This window comes from Vanellus vanellus, assembly GCF_965231255.1.
Source record: "Vanellus vanellus genome assembly, chromosome: Z".
Lineage (NCBI taxonomy): Eukaryota > Metazoa > Chordata > Aves > Charadriiformes > Charadriidae > Vanellus > Vanellus vanellus.
Genome location: NC_138908.1, coordinates 45,827,062 through 45,845,267, shown reverse-complemented (window position 1 = coordinate 45,845,267; position 18,206 = coordinate 45,827,062). Strand labels below are relative to the sequence as shown.

At 44.8% G+C, this 18,206-nt stretch overlaps 1 protein-coding gene across 3 annotated transcripts in view; it reads left to right on the top strand.

The window, feature by feature from the left end:
* Positions 1-18,206, top strand: part of LOC309683722 (transducin-like enhancer protein 4) — a 101,002-nt gene that overhangs the window by 47,490 nt on the left and 35,306 nt on the right. For 2 of the 3 annotated variants that reach the window (XM_082498045.1, XM_082498044.1), the window contains exons 6-7: positions 7,638-7,839; positions 8,275-8,291. In XM_082498045.1, the coding sequence (XP_082354171.1) occupies positions 7,638-7,839; positions 8,275-8,291 (219 nt within the window). Of the gene's footprint in view, positions 1-7,634; positions 7,840-8,274; positions 8,292-18,206 lie in introns of all 3 variants that reach the window. The other variant, XM_082498043.1, reaches the window with a different exon arrangement.

Sequence of the window (18,206 nt, the reverse complement as noted above, 5' to 3'; positions counted from 1 at the left end):
AGTCTTTAAAGATGCAGAATGGGATGGAAAGAATGCATCAATCCAAGCAACGCAGGTTTTTATCCCAAGCAAAGACAATTTGCTGAAATCCAACACAGTGTGTGTATGTGTGCGTTGTAAGCATGACGAAACACAGTGTTAGCAGTTACAGAGTTATGGAGCCTGTGCTGCTCAGTAATTGCTATCCAGAGATTTGACTTGCTAAGGATTGACTTTAAAAGATGCCTTAAAGAAATGCGCGTGTGAGATGCATAACGTGCATCTTTTATGCTAAGACTACATGGCTCTTAGACCATACCTTGTGAGGAAGCTTAGAAGTGAATTATAGTTGCCACATTAAAAGCTTTGGTGATGGAATTGCTTATAGATTTAGCAACTCGGGTCTCTCTCTGTGTGAGCCGATGCAGGCAGGACGCAGGAACAACCACAAAACCACGGAGGAAAGGCAAAGAACAAATTTAATCTCGATACCTCACAGACCGGGGCATCTCCCAAGCAGCAGCACCCAGGCAGAGGCACGCGAGCAGGAGATGCAGGCACCGCAGAGCAAGAGAGTCCTTATTAGCAAGAGAGTCCTTGTTAGCGAGAGAGTGAAAGAGCGAGAGCCCAGACTTGCTGTTCTCACCTGTATTTCAAGGGTTCAAGCAGGCACAGTTTTTCACTGTGCTTTCGTCGTCTTCAACAAGGCGATGATCTCATGTATGCTAGATAAGGTGTCCCTGAGTCCGTCACAGACTTACGTTATCTAAGTGCGGATGTTCTACTTGCAGGCACATAAGGCTGAACAACGATTAGTGTGATATATGTGTTGTCCAGCACCCCAGGTGCGAGTCACTTGAGCGTGTTTGCAATCCTCCTCGCCAATCTTCCGTTACTTTCCCACACTCTGTGACCAGTGGCATTACTTAACTTTTCTTCTAGCTTTTATTGTTTGATTCATTATACTTCTCAGATGGTACTTTTTTTTTTTTCCACTTTTCAGTCATGTTTATGTAGCCCAGGGTTTCAGAAACTTTTTAATGCGGGGACCCGAGAAGAAAGTAATTCAGGACTCTGCTGGGAAAAACACAGGCATTGCTCTCATTTTCTAGTGCTAAAGAAAAGGACCAAGATTCACAAGGTCATGACAGGGACACTGTTTTTCTTCCTGTCAGTCCAGGGGAGAGAAAATACCTTTCCAGTGTCCATGGGTAGGACGTGAGCGGAGCTGGTGGTAAATAAGGTACTTGAACCAGTATGCACCTACCTATCCAGGGCTGATTTTTGCCACCTGTTCATCTGTAACGGAAGACACACTGCCATTGTTACTCTTTTGTCTGCATTGGTCTTTGTGAAAAGGTTTTGAAGTGGAGGTTTGGTGTGTGTGGCACATTTCATGCCACTGGCGCTCTGTATGGCAAGACCTTGAGCTTACTTGCATTTGGTGCTTTCTGCCTTCTCTTGCGGGAGGTGTGGATTTTCTTTTCCTTAGCGAGCAGTTGATGGGGGAGAAGGAAGGAGAAGAGTGCTTAAGTGGCATGATTTATGCAATAATTTCTGCCCCTTATTAAATGATAATAGAAGGCGATTCTAAAGAGCCTCATTCTTCCTCCCTCTGCCCCCAGTGAGAAAATGAGAAGGAGAGGAGTCCTGCAAGCAGAAGAAGGAACTACTGAGCCCCAGGATTCTGGGGGAAGGTGCGCTTGGCCTTTTTGTAAGGGACTAGTTTTTTCCTTTATTAAAATGCTGGTCTTTTTTACCACAAATCTTTTATTTGCTAGTAGGTTGCGTTCATTTTTTTTGTTACTTTTGTCCTCTTGTCTACGCTGTTTCACTGAGTGAAAAATAGTCATAAGGAGGGAAGGGAGGACAAATGGTGAAACATGTATCCTGACAGATGTTCCTATATATACGATTAAGAACGGAAATGTGCTCTGCATATACTGCCTTTCATCCCACAATACAATTCAGGAGATGACTTTTTGTTCCTAGATCACTTAAAAGATCTTTGAGGCAATTTGTAGAGATATGATCCTGATAGTTTCTTTGTTATTTATGTAGGAGTTCTAAATGCTCCCCTTTTGATTAATGACAGCTATTGATTTTTTTCCTTCCCCCCCATAGTTTTCTCAGTGGAGCTTGCTTTCCTCCTGTAGAATCAGCATCCTCAAAGGCAGAAATTACCGATTCTCAGAGAGTAACAAGCTTGGCATTCACCCTTTTTATTTTTTTAGGGGTTTTAAAATTATTATAGATCTTCTCCTTATTCTCTCTCCTTTTTTATTGTTCTTCATTCTTTTTTTCCTAGATTTTGTGTAACCTCTGTATTCATTCTGGTTGTGAATGTAAACAGTGTCTCCATTTTCCAGTAGATCGTCTGCATATGAGTGTTTAGAGTTCCCACCAATCTCTGATACCTTTCTTTCGCACTGGGCACATTCCTCTGCAAAATGATCTCCCTCCCTTAAAAGAGTGAGGATAGTAGGTTGCTGTACCCTACATCTGTACCACAGTCTCTTTATGGTAAACCAATCATACGATATGTATCCACGTAGCTCTAGGACCATTCCCACTGGAGGAACTACTGCATGACTCTTTGTAGGCTGTTTTGCTGTATTGTATCTTAACATCAGAAAAGCCTTTTTTTGTAATGCTATGCCAGCAGAGAGGGAACAGTACAAAGGAAGTACAAACAGTGCACATCATGTCAGGGGTGCGAACCGGCACGATAGATAAAGATTCATATCATCCTAAGCACACTCACAACTGTGTGTGCCAAAGGACTTCCTTTTCTTGCTGTCTGTAAACCATTGACATTGATATTGTGTACTCTCCAGCCATTGTTTTTATGTCTTTATTTCCTCTTCATCTTGGTTACTGTTTTATCTGTGTGCTATCTGACTAATGATTCACTCTGAGCAATCAATCACTTCATCTAACAAATTTCAAACAAACAATGAAGCTATTTTATGCAGATGTCTTTTAGGTGTCCTCCCAGCAGTATTGCAGGTATGGGTAGTGAGCGCATGTGTATAGATATAAAATATCTTTTTGAGACATTAGTTTATTAACATTGGAAATGTCTTCAGGTTAGAGGACTATGTTCAGGTTGTTTGGATAATGGCTGTGAGCTTTCAGGGTTTATAAGAGGAAAAGTGGTAGATTACTGCGACACAGAGCTGCTTGGAAAGTATCCAGTAAAAACTTGAACCTTTTCCAGGAAAATAGGCTTTGAATGTGCTGAGTATAACAAGGGAGCATTAGAAGCGAATTTGTTAGTGGGTTTATTATCACATTTTACTTTAAATTTGATCTCTTAAGATGTGTTGGGAAAAGAATTAAGCTAAGCATCAATATTTAGAATTGCAGTTGTAAAAATTAGTGATACTCAGATAAGAACCTTTTGCAAAGCCTTTTTACCCATTTGTTTAGACGTGGCTTTGGAGTTATTTTACTCCTTACTGTAGAATGCCTAGAAGAATATACAGAAAATTAATAAAAACCCAAACAGATTAGTAGCAACCAGATGTTATCTTTATTTGACATGTGTTACTACGTCTTGAAAGATTTACTTCAGTTTTTACTACTGAGCTAATTTAAATAATTGCCTTCCTGAACTTATTATCAAAGAGAATGCAGTCGTCTTTTTTGGCTTCTTCTGATGGTTGGGTTTACCCTTGTCCTTATATTTTGGGGTGTTGGGTGTTTCTTAAAAACATTGCAATCTATTTTGCAATTCTGTAGGGCATATTTCTTGGTAGGCAACCGTTGCTGGTTTTATTTTTAAATAGTTCTGGAAAATTTACGGCATAATAAAGCCTGGTGTACTGCCTTTGCAAGTGTTCACCTATTATGCATTGATGCTGAAAATGTATGCTTGACTTTACGCATACTGTAGTCAACCGTGATGGGATTGTCTAAAGTTAACCACATGCTAAGAGTTCATAAATAACATGACTAAGGATAACAAATTAAAGAGAAGATGGAGGAGTGGGAAGTGAAAGCATTACAGCAACATCAAAAAAATTATGTGGTTGCTCAGTTGGCTCATTTTCAGGCTTTCCTTGCAAGTTTTTAAATTGTGTCAGCTTTTATGATCTAAATTCATGGTGCAGACAGAAACAAATGTAAACTTTCTTCCACAGTGGAATATTTCTGTGTGGGGAGAATATCTGTCAGTTGTCTTACTCCTCCAAATCTTTGGCATTTTGATGACTAGAGGAGACCACTTTTTTTTTACCACTTTGCAGCACTAGCCTGATGCCTAGTGGGTTAAGGAATTGTCCACGTTTTTAAAACTTCCCTGTAACCAAGCAGCTGTGTACAGACCACCCAAGAATCTGGTGCTCACCAGTGACACCCATGGGCAGTGGAAAAGCAAAACCAAGCTGTGAATGTCATGGGCATTTTAATATAGTAATAGATTTCAAAGGTCTGGAAATGGCAGTGAGAGATGCGCTGTCACTTTGTCTTTACCTTCTTGAGTGTGCCTAGTAGCAAGCAGCCCCTAATTATGTGATCATACCCTTTTTTTTTTTTTTTTTCCCCTTTTGCTCTTTTATATTCTGAGAGCAAATGCCTGCCCAGTGTTTCACTTGAATTCTTGTCATTTCTGGTTTTGGACCAGTGCCTCACTTTCACTGTACAATGTTGCTCATTGTGTTGGAGGAGCTCATAGTCCTTTTCTGTACCAATGCAACCCTCGTCCAGGATCCTCTTCCTGTGGTTGAACTTTTCATCCCACCCCAGTCTAACAACACGCGTAACGTTGTCCATGACTGTGTGGCACGGGCACGTGGGGCTGTACTGGAATTTTGGGTGTTAGCTTAGATTTATTTAACAGTCTGGTTTTCATACCAAAATGCTGCCTTTGTGCCATTACAATGTGACTAAATGGCACCAAATTTCTGCTGTATCAATGAATGACACTTTTGTGACTGGGGGGCCATGTTCATTCCAGATTTCATGTCCCCATTGTTTTTCATGGAAGAGCTTGTTCTCTTCAGAAAAGTCCTTCATAGCAGAAAGGCTGTGGGTTTGGGCTTTTTTTTTTCCTACTCTCTCCAGTTGTTTTCAGAGGTCTCTGCAATTCAACTTGCAGTGAAAACATGTCTGTTCTTGGCCCAGAGAGACTAGGCTGGCCATGCTGTTTTGGGTGATCTCAAGCTGCTAGGCTCTGAGGTATCATTATGCATACTACTCTTAATGCCCACATTATGTTTGGGAGGCATTAACGATGTTTGGTACATCCAAGGTGCAGTCTGTGCTTCTGTCTTGCTGAGCTATGTAGAGAGGTTCCCAAGAAAGAGCAGTAAAAAAAAGGCATTGAATTTGCGGCGCGGTTTTCTTCAAGCTCTTCAGAAACTATCCTGTATCCATAGAGGGGGTCATTTAGTGCAAATTGAGTAGGTCAGTAGGCAGATCTGTACTGTACCGCGCAATGAGCATCCCTTTCCTGGTACATTTTGGTTGACAGTGAAATAGTTAACAAGGGGAACGCTCTGTCATTGTTGATATTCTCAGGCTCTTCTCAAAGCCTTTGCTTCAAGCCACTGGCAGATTCAGGCAGACATCTTGCAGCGGGTTATAGCGTGTCCTCAAACAGGAACGGGAAATTCCTTGTTTAAAATGAGACTCCAGAACGCAGAGAGATTGTTTTGTCCATTCCGTTTCTTTCTCTCACTGTCCTCCTCCAACCCCAAATCAGGCATGCCAGATTGTTCCTTTGGTGTAAGGCAGCCCCCTTCAAACTCTGAAGCTGAACAATACACTGTTGGCTCTCGCTTCGTTTCGTTGTAGTTAATTTAAAATTCTGAGAAATGAAGCATCCTTCCATAAAGCGTCAAACCAGCAAAATGCGTTTGATACTTTCTATAAGAAGAAGCACCTGCTGGAATGACATGGGTTCGCAAGCAAGGAAAGGACTGAACCTTCCCTCTTCCACCTGGAAGAATCTTTTTTTCTGGTTTTCTTTTTTTTGTTTTTGTTTTGTTTTGTTTTGTGGTTTCTTATTTTTCAATTTTTTTTTTCTCACCTTCCGTTTGGACTGTTCCCCTCCTTTCCCTGGCACTGATCTGGGTCGGATGACAAATATGTGCCACTGCCAGTCCGATTCCACTGCCCGGGTTTTATTTCCAAGAGTAAGAGAAGGATGTGTACTTTCACGGGGGGGTACTGAGGGGGACGTGCGCGCAGTGTGCCGCACGCGTTACCTAGCGTGCTGTTATGTGACTCGCAGTCTTTTACTTTCAGCTCACCCTTATGTAAAGGTTTATGCTGGGGAGGGGAGGGAAAAATCAAGTGAAGAGCATATTGTCTCTTGATTGATTAAGGAGCAGGGTTGCGAGGTGGGAAGTGAATTTAGGTTCAAATGAAACACAAACAAAAGTAGGACTTGAATCTTCGCAATTAGGAATTTAAAATGGAATGTTTTTGTGCAAAGCAAGTTAAGTTTTTATTTCTTCTTCTTCCGAAGTCCTGTATACAGACATGCAGGGCGGAGAGAGCAATCTTGGAGGACTTCTGCTTCGATTTACCCTGAGTCTTGAGCCGTGACTGCCTGAAAACAAAAAGAAAATTTCAGAGCTAATCTAGTTACTATATGAACATAAATTAGTTGGACAGTTAGTGGGCAAGCCTTAGACCTGAACAGATCTCTCTTGGGATATATTTAACATAACTTTTTCACCTGTTTGTTTTGTTGTTGTGTTGTGTTCCCCCCGCCTTCCCATTGAGTAGCAACAAACAATCTATCTACCCCACAATAGTGGGGTATAGTATAGCACAGAGCGTGATGCAGCCCTGGTTGAGGTCAAGCACTCCAATTCGAACCTCTCAAGGGCTTTCTCTATGTGTTGCCAGTGTACTGGTAAAAATGACTTTAAACTCTTGTCAGCGCAGTTACTGGTGCATGCATCACAGTCCCACTCAAATAAACCTGTCACAACACAGAGTCAGCAGCTAGAGAAGAGTACAAGGGCAGGCCTCTAGCTTTTCATTCGAGCATCACTAAACGTGCACAGAGTGCCCAATTATTTCAGCATTATTGAGCAAGCCTACAGGAGGACCCAAGCCTTGCTACATTAGATTTTCTTTAGTAATTTGCTCAAGTACCGCTGAGGACACTTAAAGGGCTTAAAACGGTGGCTGCAACCAGTTTCCTTTTCTGGATTGTTAATTCAGGTTTTCTCTTTCAAATTAACTCTCACTGCATGCTGTGCGGTAGCGCTGGGAGAACTGTTTAACACTAATTTTCTCAATTTTCAGCTCTTTTTTTTTTTTTTTTGCATTATATAACTGCTTTTATAGTTACATATGTTTTGATTAGACATGTACATAGTGCATTTCTGCTAGAAAGAGTAAAACATAATACCACTGTTAGAGAAATAAAAATTTCACCAAAACTGTAAAATTACTTTTCTTTTTTTTTTTTTTTAATTTTTTTTTTTTGTCTTTTAATTCCACCTGAAGTTTACCAATTGTGTTGTGTCCAAACATATGGACATTTGTTAAAACACCAAGATGTTTGTGAGAGCTGATATCTGGATCGATCAGATGCATCGGTTGATCTGATCAATCAGGTTTGATGTACAGGATCAATCGGACGACCCTCAGCACACCGAACAAATTCAATATCTGTGTTTCGTTTTTCACAGCAGCAACAACTCCAGGCCCAGCATTTGTCACATGGACATGGTCTTCCCGTGCCGCTCACTCCGCACCCCTCGGGCTTGCAGCCTCCAGCCATCCCTCCCATTGGCAGCAGTGCTGGTCTCCTGGCACTGTCCAGTGCACTGGGGGGGCAGTCCCACCTCCCAATTAAAGACGAGAAGAAGCACCATGATAACGATCACCAAAGAGGTAGGTGCTCCCCATGATGAGTGTATGGCTTCATTCGTTTTTTTCTTCTTTCATTAATCTAAAAATCTCCTCTTTAAAAAAAATGTAAAAAAAGGTGTGTGGGGGGAGGGCAAAAAAAAAGAAGGAATTTTCAAAACAAGTCCTAGCTAATTGCTTCAGTATTTATTACCTAGCGGTAGCCAGGAATTATGTTCACATGCTAGAAATCCAGTTTTATAAATCTGGCTGTACAGTATTAATAATTAACTGTACAGAAAAGTTAACATCTGTGCAATTTATTATTTAACAGACATCAGGATTCTTTCTTCCGAGTATGATAAATGTATAATTTTATGTAAACTAACTAGTACTTTTCTCTTTCTCTCTCCCCCCACCTCCCCATCCCCTGCCACCGCCTCCTCTCCTCCTTGCGCACGGGGGCTGCTCTGCGTGCAGACAGAGACTCCATCAAGGTAGGACTCCGTTTCGCAGATGTAAGGAAGGGGTGGCTCGAAAGAGCTGTGCGCTGCGTTTTTCTGAAGCGCGGCCCAGAGCGGTGCAAAAAGTCGCAAAGTGACACCAGGTTGTGAAGCTGGTGGTGATGAGCAGAGCCCTGCGTAGACTGTGTATCTCACTTAGGAAGTGGCTAGTGGCAGGGCAGCGAGGATCGCAGGCGACGTGCCGTCCAGTGGGTTTGGTGGAACAGCATTGAGGCTGTTCCTGGCTATAAGGAGAGGGCTGCCTGGGGTCTCTGCCCAAGCGTATGAGACAGAAAGAACCAGCCGGTAGTTTTAAGTCATTTGGAGGCTGTAAACTGTAATTCTGATATATCCTAATAATGCAGTTATGGAAGGAGAGCTCAGTCACACGCAGGGGAGAGGTGGGCTGCTGCCCGCTGTCCCTGACGAAGCAGTAGGAGAGGAGTGAGCTGCCGTTCTCAATCGCAGCAAAGGTGGTACTCACACTGAGGATCCTGCTTTCCTTTTCCAAAAGTTGATTTTCAGGCTCTGATGGACTCTGCAGCGTATGTACGTGCGTGCACCATGCCGTGCGTGCTAGTGTTTATGAGTAGATGTAACACACACCCTGGGGCTCGTGTAATTTTGAGCTTTCGGTGATGCATGTAACTGCCATTCAGCGTCTGTGTCTGGATGCTTGTCCACGCTGGATAGCCACCGGTGTCTCTCAGAGGCTCCTGGGGTTTTAATGCTGCAGTGGGGAGGTGCATCTTGGTCCTGCTCTCTCCTGGATCGGTCTGCTCTCCTCGCTGCCGCTGGCCATTTACCAGCTTGATGCAGACCCAGTTGTTGCCAGCTACGCGGTTACCTGCCTGGCTCCACGTACCCGGATGGAGTTACAGAGTAGAGCCCGAGCGGCTTGCACAATTTTCAGGAGTATAAGATTAAGCCTTTTTAGGTGGTGGTGAGTGTGAAATGAAAGATGCACTTCTCTTACAAAGGGCAAGCCCTGTGCCCACCTTCTTGAGCGCGTACAACCAATCTGTCAAGGTTTTTAGTGGCGCGTTTTTTAGGAAGATGTAATTTACTATTGGTGTTGGCCAAATGGCAGAAGAGGTGTTAACAGCACGAGTCTTGGGTTCATTAGACAAGATTACCAGGACCTTGCCAGGCAGACGTTGCTGGTGTGCCCTAGACGGTGCTGGGAGCAGCATGGTGCTGGACACAGGCTTTGCTCCTGCTGGAGACCCGTCTGGCCGGGGCTGCCCCTGCGAGGGGCTGTGCCTTTGCTTCTCCAGCAGCTCCAGGTGGGGACGTGTCCCTCAGCTTTCCCCAGCGGGCCCGTGCTGCCGCTGGCATCTCTGCCACATCCCAGCCCACTGCAACTGAGCCGACGGTTGTCAGTTTTGCTGTTATCCACACGGCTCTGCATAACAACCAGGAGCTGACAGGAACTGTCAGTTTTTACTGTGAGCGGCAAAGGCACCGAAGCTGTCTGTCTGCCGACACAGGACAACAGCGCGTCGGATTTCACTTCAGCTTCCCTTGTCATGAGGGCTCAAAACTGGGATTACCGCTTTATGCGGTGAGGCTGGGCGCAGGTTAATGACGATTTCCCTAGAACACCTGCTGTTCACTGTGAACAGATACGGTTTAGTCCATTTTGTGTTTTCCTGCACCCAAATCACAGAATCACAGAATGGTCAGGGTTGGAAGGGACCTCTGGAGACCATCTAGTCCAACCCCCCTGCCCGAGCAGGGTCACCTACGGCAGGTATAGGTGAACAAGTACAAGTAGAGCAGATACCTAAATGTGGGAATACCAACCCGCCTGGTTTCTACAGTGATTTTGCACACCTGTACAGTTGGAACCATGAGCTTTTCACTCAAGAAAGTGAATGAGGAGAACTGCTAGTACATGCCAATTGCTGTTTTTAAACAAAACAGCTGGTCGTGTTTCTGTACCGTCTGTGGGATGTTGGGGTGTTTATGCTGGCATGGGTGTTACAGGGAGCGTTTATACCAAAAAGGCTGATTTTTGTCTGGGAGTGATTCAAAGGCGCTGTTATTCATACAAGCTTGGAGAGGGAGAGGAGGGCGTCGCTACTTTGTGCCAATTTACTTTGAAATGATAAGTAGAATGTTTGTCTTGCAGGGTGTTCAGGTTGTGAGTTGGCTTGTGTGTCAGCGTTACGGGGCTTGCTGCCAGGTTTGCAAGGTGAAATAGTTTGTTAATTTCCTTAAATGTTTTCAGTGATGCCCAGAGTAGCAGTTAGTCGCTTGTTCGATCGATCTGTCCTCCCTTAAGTGGCTCCTGGTTAAGAGAGGCTTTTTATGATTGTCTGCTGTGTGACTTGAGATGGTTTTTGTCAGCCAGAACGTGCCAGTTGCCAGCAGCTGGAGTCTGTGTGCTTGTATGAAATAATTTATTCATGCAGGATAATGCTCCTTAACATTTAACAGGTAATGAACGTGACATAAATTTCCTTCTTGCTTTTAATTTTTCCCTTTCCTCTTCTAATGTGCAAACAGGCAGCTCTGGTACTCTAAATAGTAAGTAATTTTTGGCCATCTGTCAAAAGGAAATTTCAATACAAATTTAAATTAATGGTGCCTGAAATTTTTTATAGCTCCTCTAAAAGCCTCTAATGTGCAGAAAATTCTGAATCTGCTGGTAGTAATTAGTGTAGCATGTAATGAGGATATGGGCAATGTTATACAGCCCCAGTGTAACGTTTTGATATGGTAGCAAAATTTTGATTTATACAAGGTTGTGCCTGGGTTTAATTGTGAGAGACACTTTAAAGTGTTTTCTTGCTGATACAGATTATTAAGCAGGGCAGATTTTAGAATAGCTCATAAAGTGTAAATTTACGCTTTAGTGTACGATTCAGATAATGAAGGTACCCTGCCCTGCAAAGAAGGGAGTTCGGCTGAAGCGCCCCGTTCCTTGCCACCACTTCCAGCCCTTTGGACTCGGTGGGACGCTGTCTTCGTGAAACTTGCTGTCTCTAGCTGTGCTGGTCCCGACCCTCCTCCTGGTTCAGACCAGGGAAAAGGCAGTTTGCATCGCTCTTCTAAACGTGACGTTTTCTACCCGGTAAGCCAGACCGGGCTCGCATCCATCCCAGCACCTTCCCGGAGCCAGCAGTTCACTGCTGAAACCGAGTAGTCGCCTTCCAGATTAACACGAGGTTGTCCAGGAGCTATTCCTGAATAACAGATCAGCCTCGGCGCAGCAAGCTCCGTGGAGAAGTGCGGCTTTGGGAGCTCTTTGGTTTCGTGTTGGACTCGGTCCCCCGAATCCTTTGCAAAGTCCGAAGTGTGGGAAAACTCTAGAGGCGGTAAAGTGGGTCACGGGAGCGCTCTTTGTGCGGCGGCAGGGCTGCCGAGCGGACAAAGGGGAGGGGAGGGCGGCAAGCGCCAGGGCTGTGCTCAAAGTGCAGCCCTGGCTTATGGGCTCGGGGGGAATATAATGTGTTTAGACAGAAAGACAAACAGCTCTGCAGTTAACCGAGCAGCTTTTCACAGAGGACTTGGTGTGTCCCCTTTTCAAAGCAGTAAAACTTTTCTTTTTTTTTTTTTTTTTAAAAAAAAAAGGGATTTAAAAAAAAAAAAAAAAGGATTATTCTGCAGTGGATTCTTGCTTGCTAATTGCACCCCGCAAGGATTTTTCCACCTCCTGCAAGAACTGCTGATGCAGGAGGCATGTTGCTCTTCCCAGCCCTGGTACCCTCTCTGGGACAAACGTGGCAAAAGTTTCTCTGGTCCCTGACAAAATCCCTTCTGTAAAACACGCCCTGTAAAGAAGCTAAGGAAGCATTTTGTGTGCAAAAACACCTCCTGGCAGAAAGTAGTCTAGGGCTAGCAGACTCTTCCCGTGGTTCTCTCGCTGTGGCAGCTGGGGTGATGGAGCCCCCGGACGCTGGCCAGGTTGTGGACCTGCCAGAGGCAGACAGGACGTCCCTGCACAGATTGTTTAAGAGTCTGAACTGCTTCTGAACCGCTGCCTCGTGTACAGGATTCCACTCCTGTAACTTTTAACCACATCTGTTGTTTTCTGTATGAATTGAGTAAGGAAAACTACTCAAGTGGTGTGTTGGCTTTCTCTTTTTTTTTTTTTTTTTTTTTTTTTTAACCTGACCTGTAAATCACTTGGGGCAGAGACCGTGCCCCCATACTAAAACTTGCCAATGCAGTGGAGACAGTTCATTTTGCTGCTGGGGGTTACTGTTTCAGCAGCAAAAAGGGCCAATAATTAAAAGCTGCAGTCTTATGGCAGGAATAAAAGAGTTTGTTTGAGATTCCTCTGGGGGAAAAAAAAAAAAGTTTTAAAATGGGAGGATCTGAAATGCAGGTTTGGGGTGAATTTTTGCCCAACATACTAGTGACCTCGGAGCAGTCTGTCAGGGCAAATTCAAGTGGGTTTAGCAATAAGCTTATTTTTGCCTTAATCTGTGTGAAGGCTAATAATAACACGTGTGGCAGATAAGAGGGAAAGTGGACGGGTGTGATTCCCACTTTCCATTTACATTTGTGGTGGCAGGTGCTCCAGTGCTTCTCAATTTAGCTTCTCGAGCTGTTAGCCACTGTTAAGTGTTTAGACCTCTGTTCGTTTAGTATGTAAGTAAGAGTAAGCTGCTTACTCCTGCAGCTGTAGTTTGATACTTTAAAAAAAAAAGTTGTATGAACGTAATGCTTCTGGAAAGAGCAAGGCAGTTTAAAACTAAAATGCCCAACATATAATGTTATAAGACTTTTCGATATTACTAAATGTAATTAGATTGCTCAGACTGAGTTCTGCTGCTGGTAGAGGAACATCACATAAACTGCTGTGAGATACTGCTGTGGACTTTGTCTTAATTGTGAGGTTTCTTTTAAATATGACTTCCTCTGGTGGCACAAGTGTCACGCCAATGTCTTTGCATTCAGTATGCATTTAATGAGCCAAAGTAACGTAGTTGTCTGTTACACACTTAAAGAAATTTACAGAGTTCCTGATCATTCTGTTATTTTGAGACTTTAATACTATTCAGCTCAAAAGCACTTCACAGGCTTCTTAAAATCCAAACTTTTCGCACTTGTATCATGGATTCTGCTCGTGCTTTTCTCCATTTGGCAATGAGGCGTTGTGTGCATTTTGCTTTCCGTAATGATGAAGCAGTAGGTTTAAGCTGAGCGTATTTGAACTAAACTTTGCTCAGCAAGAGTTGTGTTTTTGATCTTTGTGGGTGTTTTGGGGGTAGTGATATCAAAATATAATGAGTAACTTCTGTTGGCTTGCGATACAGTAATTTTTTCAGTATTAATTGATATCTGCCCCTGGGCGTGTAAGCTGTGCCGAATGTAACAGGTGCCCTAATTCCAGAAAATGCGTTGTAATTGTTTGTTTGTGGAACAGATGAATAAATATCTGTGGGGCATAGCTGGTCCTCAGGTGGTGAACGTGAATGGATTAATGATGTGATTGGGTGAGACATGCTTGTTTGTTGCAGTCTCGTCCAGTAACTGTCTGCTGAAGCAGAACAAATATTAATTAGCAGGGTCCTGTTTGTTGTCTCGGTCTATCTTATGGAGCTGATTTTTTGGCGCTGCTTTTTTTTCTTAATAACCTTTTCATGGCTAGACTTGTAGCACGTCATTCAAGCTCTGTGGTTTTTAACAGATTTTTAGAACACGAAACTGAACCTCAGGTATATATCTCCCTGGTGCATTTTTTTCTTTACTGCCCCCTTCCTCCCCACCCTGAGTTTTACATTTCTTTCTTTCATTCAGTGTCATATCATTTGCCTTTTTAATAAGGTCATCTGGGAATTTTAATTTTGTGTAGAGTATTCATATGAAAGTAACAGCACATACTCTGGTATCAAAGAATTAGCTGCTTCTGCCATTTTTGGTGGCTTCACCTCCTTTACCCAATAGCTTTTTTCCTGTTTCTGTGTATTAACTGTATGCTGACCTCTTACCTTGCACCCTTTGGCCAGTTACCACAGGGTGACTTTTGTTCGGTGGTGTGCCCACATTTGGACAAACTCCTGCAGCGCTTCTTGCTATCAAACTTTGTTTTGCCACTTAGTGATTTTGGGTAACTCAAATGTTCTCTCTCCAGATGCTCTCTTCACCCAGGAGGCAAACACTTAACATGGGCTGTAATTTCTAACCTGAGCAGTCATGTCTAATTATTTCCATGGCAACAGACTGTGATGTTGATAACACAGGATTATGACTTCACATTGCAGAGTAGGAAGAGGAAGTTTGCTGGGGTGAGGAGGTGGGTGGAAAGGTCTTCTTCAGCTTTGACAATGTAATAGCTGGGGGAAAAGAAGTAAAGGGAGGGAGTGAGTTTGTTTATTATTTCTTTTGAAGTTCACCTCATTGTACGTGTGCAATTAAAATCATACTTTGAATGCTGGCATTCATGGTTTACACCAGTTTACTCATGATGTACGTGTCTGGAATGAAGAACACGCTTGCGGGTCAGGTTAAATAGGTGTTAGTCAAAGTCATGGGAGAAAATAAACAATACTTACCAATTTTTGTCAAACCAGGACACAAACTAGATGGCTGCTTTTTGCCTGTTATTTTTCTGTTGGTGCTGAGATACAGTGTTTTTTTTGTTGTTGTTGTATTGAGCACTTTGCATTTTGATTTTGTCTTTAAAACTCTTAGAACCAAAGTAACTTGAAACGTCCCGTATTTATATTGCAAATCAATGGATTCTTTGGGCATGCTAATTATCTGCTAAAGGGAGGGAAGGAGGACAGATTGCCTTCTGGAATCAGCAGCATGGTTGGAAGTTTCTGTCCTCCAGCTAAAGTCCCTGAATGCTAGAGGTAGGTTAATATTTGTGTTAATATTTGTATTGCTCCGCCTGTCTCTTCCCTGGCGCTGGGAAATAAGCATATTCCTAGTCAAACTGTTGTCAGTCTCTTAGGCTGATTTCAGAAGTTGAAGGAAATGCATAGTCTGACTGATTCCCAAGTTTATTATGCAAGATTGTTGAGTGCATCATGAATTACAAAGTTTTAGCTGTGCTTTGAGGGAAGAAGCAATTAGGTCGGCCAGCAGGGATCGGCCATTGAGGGGAATTTGCGGGAAAGTTACACCGTGTCTCCCGCCTCTCTCTGGTACAGCTCTAATTGAGTCGAATAATTAATTAAATATCTAAAGCTCGATTAGCCTATTATGCATAGCAATTTGAAAAGTTCTGTGTTTTCTTGAGCGACATTTGGCCTTTTGAAGAACAAAAAATTGGAAATGCTAATGTTTTTCAGCCAACTAAGGGAAGAAAATAAAAATGTCTCCATAGCAACAAAGCTTCTTTCTAGATGGTTTCCTAAGATATGCCTGAACCAGAAGCAGATGTCTGATTTGAGAATCTCGCCTCCTTCAATGTAAACAAATAACTTCTAGGCAGGTGTTGGAAATAATATGGAAATCCTATTAAGGGGCCCGGGGTTCCTGTCACTCAGGAAGCCCCTGCCACAAAAGGGCTGGTTGTCTGAATAAAGGAGGCAGAGTAAATTCTCGTTAGGCTTTAGCTTTTCCCAGGAAATGATTGTCTCTGCGTGCTCTTTCTCCTGTGAGCCTGAATGCGAGCCGTTCCTTCCATTGATCCCCTCTGCCACCCTCGCTTTCTCCCTCTCCTCTCCTGCTGGATTAGCGCTTGAAGTCGGTGGCGGTGGCTGCTACTGCTTGGGGCGTTGTGGCATTTGTGATTTTTAACCCCCGTCCCTCCGTCCCCAGCCCTGCCTCGGCCGGTGAGAGGACAGCCGGAGGAGATGCCCGACGCCAGCCTGGAGCGAGGAGAGGGTGGGAAGCGGGCGATGGGGGAGGCGGAGCAGCCAAGTCCTGGGCGGCTTATTGCTCCCGTCTCGTTTGTGTGAATTTATAGATGATGTTGTAGCCCATGGCACCGCGAGACTGAGCGTCGCCTGGACGTGGGATTTTCCTTTTTTATTTTTCTCATAAGGACCGCAGCTTTGGAGGGGCTGCGGTAAAGGTTTCGGCGTGGCTGGCTTGCTGGTGTCACATGTTGGGATTTGGAATGAGAGTGTGTTTTTTCTCGTAATGTGTCTAGGAAGTTGGTGGGCCTTTTTTTTTTTGTTTCTTTTCCCTTTTTTTTTTTTTTCATTTCTTTCCCCCCCCCTTTTTTTTTCCTCTTTCAAAGTTACTGCCTTTGCATTTGCCGGTGTCAGTTTTGTCCCTAGACCCCACTGTGCTGAGCCCCGTGCTACCACAGCCCGGGGACCAGCTTACCTACGGCCTGTGGGCAAAAAAATTCAGCTCTGGGCAGGTGGGAGCAGGTGCCGAGGACGTGTTTTCGGGGTTTCTAGGCTGGAAACAGAGACTCTGTGTGTGTGTGTGCGCGTTCCCTGTCTCCACTTTCCTCGGTGCGCCAGACGTGCATAGTGATGCTCTTAATAACACTCAGAGGGTTAAATGTGGATAAACACAAAACAAGGCTTCTGAAAAGCCTGACGATTATCATGCAGCATTTCTCGGACTATAGCCCCCGAGACGCACTTCATAAAGCCAATAAAGCGCACGCCGGTGGTCTCCCGTTGCCCTGGCAACGGACCACAGGGCACCCTGTGTGTGAAATGCATGAACATCTGCGAATTAATCTTTTTTAGTTTGTTCTTTCCTTGGCATCGGCGGGGCCGTGCTGGCTGGCAGCGGCGGGGGCTGAGCCGGAGGGTCCCCCGGGGATGCCCCCAGCGCCTGGCAAGAGGGGGTGAAGCCAGGTCCCCCTCGGCAGTGCTTCCCGCGGTGGAGGGGCTCGCCCTGATGGCGCGCTCGCGGGCATGCTGTTAGCTTGCTTTTTGGCTGCAGGGGGGAACGAATGAAAAAAAAAAAAAAATTCTCCTAAGTTGAGGTGTTATTGGGCTTGTCGGTCTGCCGTGGAAAAAAACAATCTGAGGGGAAAATTGAAATAGGCGCTCGTGTCCACACCGCGGTTTACTGGACTTCACCGCTCCTGTGCTTCGCTCTCACCGGATCGTAGTGGAGGCAGAAGTCGAGGGGTCGTGGGTTCTCACCCAAAAAGGGAGATGTAACAAAAACCATCAGTGCAGTAGCCCACCCGGCAAGAGGCCCTGCCGCGACTGCGCTTGGGGGATGCGAAACCCGGGGGGGGGGGCGGTGTCAGCAGTTTCTGCTGCCCTCCCGCAGCAGTGCCCGCAGGCGGCAGGGACCGGGGGCACCCCTGCCCTCTCCTTCCCCGCGCCCCCCGCCCCAGGCACCGCGGAGCCGGGTACAGGGTACCGGGAGCAGGGTACGGGGGGGGGGGGTTTGGTGTCCCGATGCTGGCTGCCAGCGCAGGGCTGATGCCGCCTCTCTCCACCGAGTCTGCGGGAAGACTGTAGGGGGAACACTGTGTATGTCCTATCATCAGCGCGCGCGGGGATGCAATCAGTGTTTTAATGAGGCGTTGGAAGTGAAATGCCGCTTTAATCTGCTAATTGCATTAAGAGGACGGCAGATTGCTCTGCATCGCTTCTTTCTGAGCTGCGAGCTTATCAAAGGGTACTGAGGTGCTTTAAAGTGAGGTATTGCAGCCAGTCGGACGCTGCTTGTTTGCGTACGAATATTAGCCGGCACAGCTGTACCTGTGTTTTCCAGCCTCCTGAGAGGCAGCGAATGCAGCTGTGGGAGTTTCCTTAACACACGCTTATGAGTAAGTGGGGCGGAGGGGAGGGAGAAGCGAAATATTTCGACACGGTTTGTTCCTTTTTTCGTTCACGGGGTGAGCGGTCTGTCGTAGCTTCTCCATGCAGTGAAGCTGGTGTATTTCAAGCCACTATTTATTTTTTTTTCAAAGAGGGCATACAGTATTTTCTTCCCTATATTAATCTGGCCAAGTCAAAGTAAACAATAACACTGATTTTGCCAGCAGTGTCCTGTTTTGTCAGACTGGTGTGTGCTGCA